At 39.3% G+C, this 13,098-nt stretch overlaps 1 protein-coding gene across 1 annotated transcript; it reads right to left on the bottom strand.

Moving 5' to 3' along the window:
- Nucleotides 1-3,243: 3,243 nt before the first annotated feature.
- LOC127205207 (mitochondrial proton/calcium exchanger protein-like) lies at nt 3,244-5,460 on the bottom strand. Its single transcript, XM_051164397.1, has one exon. The coding sequence runs from the start codon at nt 5,458-5,460 to the stop codon at nt 3,244-3,246; it is 2,217 nt and encodes a 738-aa protein (XP_051020354.1).
- Nucleotides 5,461-13,098: the final 7,638 nt, after the last annotated feature.

Genomic DNA, 13,098 nt, shown 5'->3' with positions numbered 1-13,098 from the left:
AAAGCCCTCTGGCCTATTATGTATTTTCAATGTCCACTCAGCAAACTCATCTGAGCATCAGAGTCCTTTGGGTATCTTGCCCAGAAAAGGTGCAGAATCAAGGCATCAGCATGAAATACTGAGCACTTCAGTTACAAAGACAGACCTGTGAGCCATTAGACAGGCAGGAAGAGACGGAGACAATCTGTGTGTATCGTGTGCGTGTGAAAAAGAGACAGAGACAGAGAGAGACACAGAGACACATAGAGACAGACAGAGAGACAGAGGCACATAGAGACAGACAGCAAGAGACAGAAGTAGAGCCAGAACAATTGTGTGAGCCGTAGTAGAGTAAGGGCAACACAGTTTTGCCTAAAATCTAAGTGATTACTCAGATGATATGAAAATCACCAGTTTAGAGCATCTTTATCAATATAATTCAAATTAAAATGTCACTGACTTATTTTAAGATAAACTTAAATACGTGCTACTTAACATTAACTTCAGAGTGCAGAAAAATAAATACTAATAAAGTAGATAACCCACACTCATTGCCCAGTACTCAGGGTCTGGTAAACACTTCTTGCATAGTATTCAATTGAATTTACCCACAAAGACTGTTTTTATGAAAGTGAAAATGGAGTATTGAGGATGCCAAACCCAGGTCACAAAATTATCTCAGAGGACTCAGAATTCACCTTCAGAGTCACTTTAGACCTGGATCTCCAGCTGCCATGCTTCCTCAAAGCCTCAGACAAAAGGTCGATATCCTGAACAAATGATAACAGATAATATTCCTTCAAATGAATAGGTTCTTTAATTGTTTGAATAGAAAATCTTCCCAAGACATTATTACCTCCTGAGCATGTGACTTGGATACCAGTTTTCTACTGGTGTTCAAAGCTTTTCTTTCTCTTTCTTTCTTTCTTTCTTTCTTTCTTTCTTTCTTTCTTTCTTTCTGCCAACTCAATTTAAGAAACTGATTAATACAACTTGTGATTTAATGATTGACTCCAAAACATAGACACCACAGTGACTCCTGGTAACTAACTACTAATGGTAGTTTTTCTAAGTTATATAAGCTAAATAATATAGTTTACCTACACAAAGTGCAGCTTACTATATATTTTTGTATGTAGTAATTTATTTATATGTAAAGCAGTAATATTAGAGCAGTGGGACTGTCTCCTTAAAGCTTAGGGGTGTGATAAACTAATCCACCTTGGAATACTAGTTGTGCTATTTGCTAGGCAAAATGGGTTTAGATCATTAAGGCTCAGAACTGTTATCTGTCAAGTGGCCCAATATGTACTTAAAAGGGGATTAAATAGTATGTTCCTTTCCTTAACTATGAAAATAAAATTTCATCTATAACAGGTATAGTGTATATGATACTGAGGTTATAAGACTAATGATTATTAATTAACATCATTATATAAATAACATAGGTAACGCACTTAATACACTTACCTGGGAGTGGATATCATGGGTCAAATGCAAAATATCATTGGCCACTATGATATGTATCATTATTTCATATAATTCACACATAAGTCTTCTGTGTGCTAAAGCAGCAAATAGGAAACTATTAAATAAACTTGACTAAATAAAGAAAGATATCAAATACATTAGTGTTTCATTTTGCAATAATTTAAGTAAGGTGTTTTAAAACTACTGATGAAACAAACAAACAAACTGGTGATGATTCTTGGATTTGTACACTGATTTTGTTAAGAGGACCAAGCAGAAACTCCTATACAAAATTGGTCCTGTTTCCACTTTTCCTGGCATGCACTTTCAACATACGGCATGCCTGTTCTACTTCAGAACACAGTGTTGATGACATTGAAACCTAATTAATGAAGCTCCATTCCCCAGGCCCAACAGCAATTTACATTTCGTAAATGAAACCAACAGCCTGGAAAAGTGAGTCCCCTGCGTGAAAAGGCAGTTTCTCTGCTCTGCGGCTTGCTTGGTGCTAAGCTTCTGAAATGCTCAAAACGAATGGCCCTGTGTCAAATGTTTATTCAAATAAGATATTGTGTTCTTATACATCACTAATCAGTTTGAGGAAAAACAGATAAAAAACAAAAAACAAAAATAGTGAACACCCTTGCTCTCTGGCATCCAAGTCTTATACCATGGTTCTCTCTCTCTCTCTCTCTCTCTCTCTCTCTCTCTCTCTCTCTCTCTCTCTCTCTCTCTCTCCCTCTCTCTCTCTCTCCCTCTCTCTCTCTCTCTCTCCCTCTCTCTCTCTCTCCCTTTCTCTCTCTCTCTTTCACTCCCCCCTCCCCCCTCCTCCTCCCCCCCCAGCTGCCCCAAGCTTCCAACTGTAACCCTTGACCACTCGATTTTAATCAATATTTTGGGATGGTTTTATTTTAGTGATCATACAAGTTCTACCTAAGAACTACAATTTCATGTATCTTAAAATGTATTTATTGATTGATAGAAATGGCATCTAAAAAGGAGCTTTTATGAATTAAGCTCTTAAAGGACAAACAGCTCTAAAGTTAGTAGATGCTCACATGAGCAAACCTCAACTTCGTCCACTTGAGATTCTGCCTCTTGGTTCAGACCCAGAATCCACCTAGGAATTTCATCCGTCTCCCCAGATATTTACCGCACTGCAAGGTATTTCACCAGGTCCACTCTTCCCACTACACCTCCGCTACCTGTGAGAAACATTTCACAACATAAACATCCTTCCTAAAACCTCTCTCAGGCTCTCCTCATAGGTCACCTTTAGCTGTCTCTGCTACCCACTAGCTAGCAGAAACACTCCCTCCCAGGCAATCCACAGCTCAACACTTCCCGAAGATGTAATGAAGGCAACAAAACCCACGGCACAGAAAACTGCTCGATAAAGCACAGTTCGGGAGCAGCTACACTTGCACAAAAATACAATGGTTAACAGCGAAGGTAGTATTTCTGCACCAGGACCTAATAACCCACTACAGTAGACCCTGAGAAACGCAATACAGAAGGATAAGGCAGTCACTTAAGGTACAGATTATGATTATGTTCGAGGACCTTGAAGGCGATATGAATAAACCCCTTCACGAACTCTCTGCAAGCACCAACAGTGGAATGAAATAAAGAGAACAGTTCAAGACGTAACTTTTTTTTATTATGGAAGTTTTTGATTTATTCCAGACAAAATATTATATCTGCCACTAAGAATCACCTCCAAGCAATCATTCTTGTGTCATCCTCACTGTGTTCGATGAAGGCGGAACCTGTGGAGCCAAAAGCCAGGCAGCTCTAACTCCTCACTTCTGCGGCCTCTTTCTTAGCCTTGTCCTTGGCCCTTTCCTTCGCTTCCACCTTTTTCTCCTTCTCTAGTGTGGCCACAATTTCTGCCACCTGCCTGGTAGAGATCTGAACATCCTCTCTGTCCACCAAACTGATGACCTTGACAAGGTCATCGATGTTGATATTGCCATCCTTCTTTTCATCCAAGGCTGAGGCCAAACTGATGAGCTTGTGTTCCGGAACCTGCTTGATTTGCTCCATGGCTCTGATGAACTCACTGACTCGGATGACGTTCTCCCGTGTCGGAGCACTTTCATCAGGGCGCCGCTTGCCAGTCTGTTGACTGGTCTCCAGCTGTGTAATTAGGCCATTGATCTGCCTGATCATCTGCTGGACTCGTTTTGTCAGCCTCTGGCTGGCTTTGGATTCTTGTATGGATTTCTCATTACCGGACTTGGAAAGTTCTCTCTTGATTTCCTGTAAATCCTCACTATAATCCCGGACATCCTCTTTCAGAAGCTCCAGCTCCTCTTTCTCCTTGGCCAGGGACTTTTTCTGCTCCTTCAGCTTCGAGCAGGCATCACTGAGGATGTCAATTTCATCCTTCGTTATCTCTTCTCCCTTCAGACCTCCCAGCACGGGTGCCGTATCCTTCAATGCCTCTGTGGGCAGGATCACATCAGGCACCTCTGGCTGAAGCTTGCCCCCTGGCCTCCCAGGGACTGTGATGTCTGCTACTTCAGGCCGGGTAGCCTTTAGGGCCTCTGCAGACCTCTGTACCTCTTCCAGGTGTTCCTGTTGGATGGCGGCCTCTTCCTGCAGCGTGGCCTCCAGCTTCACCTTGTTGTCCACCTGTTCGCCCTCCACCTCTGCCGCTTTCACCTGGGCTTCCTTTGCCACGGTTTCTGGAAGGGTCTGCAAGGTGGACTTGAGCTGGTCCGCAGGGGAGAGGGTGTCCGGAAGGTACATGGCCCGGGACAGTATGAGCAGTGATGTGGGGATCTCGTGATGCAGGTGCAAGTCCAGCCACTGCTTTAGCTGGCCCCTCAGACGGTCTTCTGTGACTCCGAGCGCTCGCATGCCTCGTGCTCGACATGCTGACTGCAACTCCTTCACAGTCAGGCTATTGACGCCTTCCTCAGCGATCAGTTTGTCATCAGCCTTTATGGATCTCAGGCGCATGGTGAGCTGGAAGCGCAGCAAGTTGTTGGTGCCGATGGATTGAAGCTCCAGCAGCTTGCACAGCGCCACCAGCTGTGGCCTCGTGAGCTTATCCAGGGTCAGCTCATCCTCAAATAATTTGGAAAACCGCATGATTTCCTCATTGCTGGGCCTCTCTCCTGTCTTTCGGATCTTCTGGAAAAATGCAGAGAAATCTTTGGTGGCATTCCCTTTGGCTGCCTTGTTCTTCAGGGCCATCTCCTCTACGGTGTCCTGGAGAAATTTGGCTAGCTCCAGTTTCACGCGAAGCTCCTTCTTCATCCTTTCCTCCTTGACGGACTGGGTCTCAAATGTGGACGGCAGCATGTTGGGGAAGAGCTTCAGCACCACAGGCAGCAGGAATTCCATGAAAGGCACCACCACAAACACCAGGAATGGCACCAGGCGGAAGAGGTCCGCACAAATCCGAAGAAACTGCCTGCGTTCCCGGCGGGTCAGTGTGTGGCCATTGAGGATGCGCCACAACATGCGGGCAGCTATCTTGGTGTCGATCCAGAGCAGGCGGAAGCCATGGTAATAGTGCTTCAGCTCATCCAGTACCTTCTGCCCAAGGGACTTCTTCACTGTCACTTCCGCTGGCGGATTGTACACAGGGCCACCCTCCTCCAGCTTCTTATTCTTGTTTTTTAAGGACTTGAGGGACTTCTCTATCACAGAGTTCTCTCCTCGCAGGGGTGACGAGTGCCAGCCACGCACAGGAAGGCACTGAGGTCCTGTAACAACCAACCTTGCACAGGCCGGTGTCCATGTGGCCCTTGCTCTGGTGCCCTCGCACTCAGGCTTCTGAGTCCAACACCTGAGGGGCTCACCTTTGAAGCAGAGGTACACAGGGTTGGCTGAAGCACAACAGCGAGACAGAACATTCTCGTGGCTTCTCAGCCCCAGGGTCCTGGTACAACTGAGACAAGCCTGATCTCTCAGACAACCCAGCGGGGAGGCGGCTTGGGGCGGCCCGAGGTGAGCAGGCCCCCGGTGGTGCCAGCTCCTGAGCAAGAAAGACGCCATGCGCCTACCTCAGCGTCTATAGCAGGCAGCCTCTGCTTCATCTGTGGTTCTTCGATGTCTCTCAGCGCCCGGGTCCTGCCGGACAGGACGGTTGACGGCAGCGGTTGGCTCTGGCAGCGGGCGCTCAACTCAAGGACCTGCTATGAGCAGCGACCATATCCAGGCACAGACATCAGGAGCTAAAGACAAAAATTTAGTAATAGGATCACTAAAGAGATTTCAAACTGAGATAAAACTGCGAATAAAAATTTAGGAAATCAGGCCAGCCTGGTCTACAAAGTAAGTCCAGGACAGTCAAGACTACACGGAGAAACTCTTTCTCGAAAAACAAAACAAAATTTAGGAAATCAAACAAAAACCTGATAGGTAAACATCACCACAGAAAACTATAGGACATGAAAAAAAATCTCAGGCATAAAAGACAAGGTAGGGGAGGGAAATCCATATAAGTCATAGTCATAAATCTCAGACAAAGAAACCTTTAACTTTTTAAAAATACAGGCAGGAAACACTCAGGAAATATAGGAAAATATTTTTAAACAGTAAGTCAAAGGCACAGATAATACTTTTAAACAAAATCCTAGAAGAAAATTTCCCTTACCTAAAGAAGGAGATGCCTATAAAAGTTCAAGAACCCATACCACCAAATAGACAGCACCAGAAATTCTCCATAATACATAGTAATCAAAACACTAAATGTACAGAACAGAGCAATATTATTAAAAAGCTTCAGGGGAAAAAGACCAACATGAAGGCAGAACCATTTGACTAACACCGAATTTCTCAATGGAGACTCTAAAAGCTGTAAAAGCATGGCAGGGTCTTCAACTCTTAAGAGCTCACAGGTGTCAGCCAAACTGTCACTCACAATTGATGGAGAAAGGAAAGCTTTCCAAGACAAAACCAAATCAAAGTAGTGTATATGTACTAATTCAACAGTGTAGATGTTATTAGAAGGAAAGCTACAATCTGAAGAGTTTAACAATTCCCAAGAAAATGCAAAGGATAAAAATAAAAAAGAAAGCACAGACTAACACATCAAAGGGGGGAAACCCATCCCATAACTACAAAATAACAGGAATAAATAAACACTACACATTGATAACTCTCAACATCAAAGGTCTCAATTACCCAGTGAAAAGACACAACTAACAGAATGGATTAGAAAACCTATGGGACACAGTGAAGGTGACTCTAAGAAGCAAGCCATAACACTAAGTGTCTACATTAAGAAAACAAAACAACATGGAGATATCTCATATTCGTAACTTAATGGCACTCCTAAAACCTCTAAAATAGTAAGAAGAAATAATACTCAAGAGAAACAAGAAAGACTATAACTCAGTTTTGAAACCAATAAAATGAAAACAAACATAATAATACAAAGAAGCAATGAAACAGAGTTGGTTCTTTGAGAAAAGCAGTGTGATGGTAATCCTCTACGCAAATGAATGGAAAGGCAAAAAATAGGAACCCAAGTTAATAAAATTAGAGGAGAAAGGGAAACAACACAATAGATATAGAAGTCATCCAGTAATCATAAGGACATACTTAAAAATCTGCACCAAACTGGAACCTAAAAGAAATGCATATATTTCTAGATGTATATGACCTACAAAAATTAAATAAAGATCAGACACACAATTTAAAGAAACTTATAACCCCAATGAAAGAGTCATTCCTTAAAAGTCCTGTCTAGTTTTATTTTATGTTATTATTTTTTTAGATGTCTGTTTGTTCTCTAATGAGATTAAGGTAGAGTGTCAGCTTGAGTGGGTGGGGGAATGAGTGAGGATCTGGGAGGAGCTCCAGGAGCAGAAACTCTAATAAGAATATATTGTATATAATAAAAAAATTATTTTCAATATAAAAAAGCATCTCCCAACCAAAAACTGTCCAGGAGCACATGGATTCAGTGCAGAATCCTACCAAATCTTCAAAGAAAAATTAGTACCAATATTCTTCAGATTATGCCATAAAATAGAAACAGAAAGAAGGCTGTCAATTTTTTATGAGACCACAGTAACTCTGATACCTAAACCACACAATGATCCATAAAGAGAGAAAATGATAGACCTGTTTTCTTTATGAATAGATGCAAAAATCTCAAGAAAATACTTGCAAACCACATATAAAAACATGTCAATATATTTCCCACCATGATCAGTTTACTTCCATGCCAGAAATTCATGGACACTTCACCAATGCAAAGGTCTATGGCATGTAGCCCATCACGTAAATGGGGTGAAAAACAAAAAAGCATGATCAACCAATTAGATGAGAAAAGGTCTTTGACAAAATCCTGTATCCCTTCATGATTAAAGTCATGGAGACAATGAGGCTACAAGGAACATACCTCACCACAATAAAAGCCAATTTATAGCCAGCCCACAGCCAACTTCAACTTAAACTGAAAAAAAAAAAAAAAAATCGAAGCATTTATATTGCGATCAGAAAAAAAAGACTAGGGGGTCTACTTTTTCCATATTTATTCAAAATAGTACTTGAAAATTTTGCCAGACTAATAAGATCAAGAGGATACAAATAGGAAAGAAAAAGATCAAAATATTTTTATTGTAAAAATTATCCTAAAAGCACCATCATGAAACTTTTACAAATGACAAACACTTTCAGCAAAGTAGAAGTATACCAAATTAACACACAAAAATCAGTAGACTTCCTTAATATGCGTGATAAAAAGGACTGAGTAGAAAATCAGGGAAACAATAACTTTTCAAATATATTTTTTTAAAAAGGCTTAGCATAGTGGCGTAGGCTTTTAATTCGGTGCTTGGGAGGTAGAGGCAGGTAGATCTCTGTGAGTCTGAGGTTAGCCTGTTCTGCATAGTGAGTTCCAAAACAGCCAAAGCTGTGAGCTCAGAGTGAGACCCTGAGTCAAAACCAAAAAACAACAAACAAACAAAAACCTAACAACTGAATAACTAATTAACTAACTAAAATATTTTGGAGTTACTCTAAATCAGAAATTGAAAGATTCATACTAATGGAAACTTTAAGATACTGAAGTTAGAAATTGAAGAATCTATCAGAAGATGAAATCATCTCCTGGGTTTATAGGTCTGTAGGAATAATATAGTCAACATTGCCATTCTACAAAAAGCCACCTACAGACTCTCAACACAATCCTGCACAGAATTGAAATGGCTAGTATCTGCATTATATGGAAACACACACACACACACACACACACACACACACACACACACACACACACACAAATCTAGGACAGCTAAAACAATCCTGATTTTAAAAGAACTGCTGGAGATAGCACCATCCCTGTTCTCAAACTGTACTACAGAGCTATCATAATAAAAGCAGAGTAGTACTGACATAAGAGCAGACATGCTGATCAATGGGATGGAACTGAAGACCAAGACATTAAGTCCACAAACCTAAGAACATCTGATTTTTGACAAAGAAGCCAGAAATACACTCTGGGAAAAAAAAAAAAAAAAAAAGAACATCTCCAATAAATGAGGTTTGTTAAATTGCATGAGTGAGTGAAGAAAAATTCAAATAGAACCATAATTAACATGATGCAAAATTCAAATCCAAATGTATAAGCATAAGGCAGGTATTCAAATCTGATAGAAGAGAAAATAGGTAATCACATTAAACTTGATAGCACAGGAAAAGACGCTCTAAGTAAGATACCAATAGCAGACAAAATAAGACCAGTTATTAATAACCAGAATCTCATGATATTGAAAAGCTTCTGTATGGCAAAGGACACTGCCATGTAGACAAAACTTCAGGGTACACAACAGAACAAATTTTACCAATTACATATCTAAGGGATAATTAATAGCTAAAATTATAAAGAACTAAAGAATACTGGGCATCAATGAATCAATTCAATTAAAAATGGAGCAAAGAACTAAACAAATTTCTCAAAAGAGGAGCCACAAATGGCTGAGAAACTCTTAAATGGATGTTCAACACTGTATTAGTCACTGTTCAATATTGCCAAGTGACACCATAACAAATGCAAGTTTTATAAAAGAAAACAATTACTTGGGAGGTTCCTCACACTTTCAGAGGATTTAGTCCATTATCACCATATCAGGGATCATGGTAGTAGGAATGCATGGTGCTGGAGAAGTAGCTGAGAGGTAAATCTTCAACCAGAGAGAGAGAGAGAGAGAGAGAGAGAGAGAGAGAGAGAGAGAGAGAGAGAAAGCGCACCTCAGCCAGGCATAAGGCATGGGAATGGCTTGGGCTTCAAAAATTTCAAAGCCCATCCCCAGAAACACATTTCTTCCAAGGCCACACCTCCTAATCCTTCTTAAATAGTGCTCTTCTCTGATGACTAAGCATTCAATTATATGAGGCTATGGAAGGGATTCTTCTTCAAAACACTACATTTCCTTCCCTGGCTCTCATAAGCTTGAAGCCATATCATAATGGAAAAATACATTAGTTCAACTCCAAAAGTCCCCATAGTCTATCACAGTCTCAACGCTGTTTAACAGTCTAAAATTTATATTATCTTTGGAGGCTCATGGCAGTTTCTCATGGCAGTCTCTTAACCATAAGCCCATGTGAATCACAAATCAAAAAGAAGATCACACAATCTCACCATAAAATAGAAAATACAGATATAGATAGATAGATGATAGATAGATAGATGATAGATAGATAGATAGATAGATAGATAGATAGATAGATAGATAGATATAAATACAGATATACATAGATATCATTTCAAAGGTGAGGTAAGAGAGCATACTGAGGAAATAAATTGGACCAAAATAAGACTGAAAACCAACAGGACAAACTTCAAATCCTGAAATTTGTGAACTAAAGATCGAGTTTTTACTCTGATAGAATAATGTCTCAAGAAAAGATACAGAATATTAATAAATCTATATGAAATTATATTTATATCTCATTGAGGCATATACATATTAATATCCAATTTGTTCTATAAAATAAGGTGAGTGTGTCAGCCAAGGAAAGACAACAGGTCTGAAGATGTCTAAAGCACGGCATTAGCACCAATAACAGTTTTACATGATGTACACTTGAGTATCTGACAAATCGGGGTGTAAGTAACTACACACTTATTGTGTAAAGAATGGCTATTCAACTGTACAGAAGTTGACTGAGATGCAAGGAGTCTGGGTTTTCACAGGTGCATGCTTGAGAGACTACATTAATCTTAGTGCTAATTATATTTGCAAATTCTTCACAATGAAACAGTTTTTATTTTTAAAAAATGAAAATGAGAAACCTTTAAGAGAAGTGACTAATGTCAACTTAACATATAATCTATGCTCAGAGAATAGCACAGTTATGAGGTCAGATTTTATGCTCTTTAAGGGAAGAGAACTATTCTGTATTGTGCACTAGTCAGAAGTTTCTGTGCCGAGAATGAGAACCGTAAACCCTAGGCAAGCTTGCTTATATACAGGATGAATCAAAAATTTGGAAAATTAGTCATTATTTTGTTAAGTTGATTCTGTAATATTGGTTATATACTTTTTTAAACTATTTGGTGGCACATGCCTTTAATCCCAGCACTCGGGAGGCAGAAGAAAGCAGATTGCTGTGAGTTGGAGGTCAACCTGGTCTACAAAGTGAGTCCAGGACAGCCAGGGCTACACAGAGAAACCCTGTCTCGGAAAGAAAGAAGGAAAGAAAGAAAGAAAGAAAGAAAGAAAGAAAGAAAGAAAGAAAGAAAGAAAGAAAGAGAGAGAGAAAGAAAGAAAATAAAAAGCCGTGCATGGTGGCACATGTGTGTAATCCCAGCACTTACAAAGCATAGAAAGGCATATTTCTGTGAGTTTGAGGCAAGCCTGGTCAACAAATAGAGTCCAGAACATCCAGGACTACAAGAGAAACCATATTTTAAAATAACCAACAAAACCAAACAAAAACCCAACACAAACAAACAAACACAAAACAAAAACCTATATACCCTGTATTAAGTATATTGTGGAATATCTAGACAAAAACATTGGCTTATGACAACAAAATAATAGATAGCTCATCTCATGGACTACTTATAATTAGATCATTAGTATTAAGCAACTTAATTGATTTTTGTAAAATTTGTAACTATAAAAATAAAATTACATTTATCATTTTGAAATTATGGAGGTAACCACCAGGTGGCACTCCATGAATTGAGTCCACAGAAAATTGATTAAATTTGTCAAATTAGAAAAAGTAATGGAACTTTTTCTGAGCATGTTTATCCAATATCTTTATTTGTAATAATTAGTGAATGTTTAAAATAATATCCTGCCTGTTAGTAAAGACAATACAAATCATTTGACTAGCATAAGAATTTTTGGTTATTTTTTCTTTCTGTGGTTTTGAATTAAGATTATACTACTTAGCCTTAGCTGTCTAGGATCTCATGATGTTGACCAAGGTGGTCTCAAACTCATATAAATCTGATGGCCTGTGCCTCTAGAGTATTAGGATTCTAGGTGTGTGCCACTGTGGCCAGTTTCACTAGCATAAGATTTTTGATAAGCTGAATTTTAAAAGTAAATTGTTTCATTTTAGGTGTGTGTGTGTGTGTGTGTGTGTGTGTGCGCGCGCACGTGCATATACATGTGTGTGCATGTGTACATGTGCATTTGTATGTGTGTCATCTAAGTGGTTGTACACAGCCATGGTGTTTGTGTAGAAGTCAGATGGACAACTTGTTGGAACTGGTTCTCCCCTTGTAGCGTATGAGTCTCAGGGGTCTACCTCAGTTCATAAAGGTTAGAGGAAAGCATCTTTAGCTGAAGAATTTTAAATGGAAGATATTTTGTTTAAATAAATATACAAGTTTGCCTTATTATATTGCTGACATATGTGGCTATAATTGAAATTGAGAATTTATAAGAAAAAACAGTCCTATTAATCTACTTCTCCCTGCTTATTTTCATCTCAATGTGTTTGTTTTTGTCTTTCACTCCAGTTCCTGAACCTAAGAAAAGTGAAAAGATCTCTACAGCAGGTAGGGGTACTTGGTATCACTTGTATGGGAATAGATGGTCTTTGGATTTTGATAAAGAATTTTTGTAAAGCTGAGGGACTGCCAGAATACCAAGAAAAACAAAACAAAACCAAACTTCTCCATATCTTAAAGGTTATAGGCAATAACATTAAATGTGTGCTAAGACTGAAACATGCTCTTAAATAAAGCCTATGCGTTGTGAAGACAGTGTTTAAGCAAGTCCATTTAAACACTAGAACATACCAACCACTGTTTCTTCTCTCTATGCATACACTGCAAATAAATACCATTTTCAAAACACCATGGAATCAACTGGAACCTCAAACTTTCTAAGGAGAGCATGATAAATGCTAGCAATTTATCTATGTAAATGGTTGTCTCTCACACTTAACTTTCACTGATGTTCAACCAAATTCCATTTTAAGTTAATAATGACACGTCTCCAACTATAGATTTTTTAGATATCATTTTTGTTTTTCATTTATTGGATATGTACCCTTTGAGAGGTAATTTGTTCCCTTCGGATTTCAATTTAAAATTTCTACTATTTATATTCATTTTTACTTTCATTTATTTATTGTGTGTGTTGAGTGGTGTATTGGCACATCTATGTTGGTCAGGAGATGACATGAGGAAGCCCACTGTGTTGGCATCAGGAA

Source organism: Acomys russatus, chromosome 21 (assembly GCF_903995435.1).
Source record: "Acomys russatus chromosome 21, mAcoRus1.1, whole genome shotgun sequence".
Taxonomy (NCBI): domain Eukaryota; kingdom Metazoa; phylum Chordata; class Mammalia; order Rodentia; family Muridae; genus Acomys; species Acomys russatus.
The sequence above is the reverse complement of the archived record's forward strand: the minus strand, read 5'-3'. Positions and strand labels throughout refer to the sequence as shown.

What these genes read in the sequence shown, in the direction of transcription:
- LOC127205207 (XM_051164397.1), bottom strand. Translation starts at nt 5,460, where the DNA reads ATGGCGTCTTTCTTGCTCAGGAGCTGGCACCACCGGGGGCCTGCTCAC.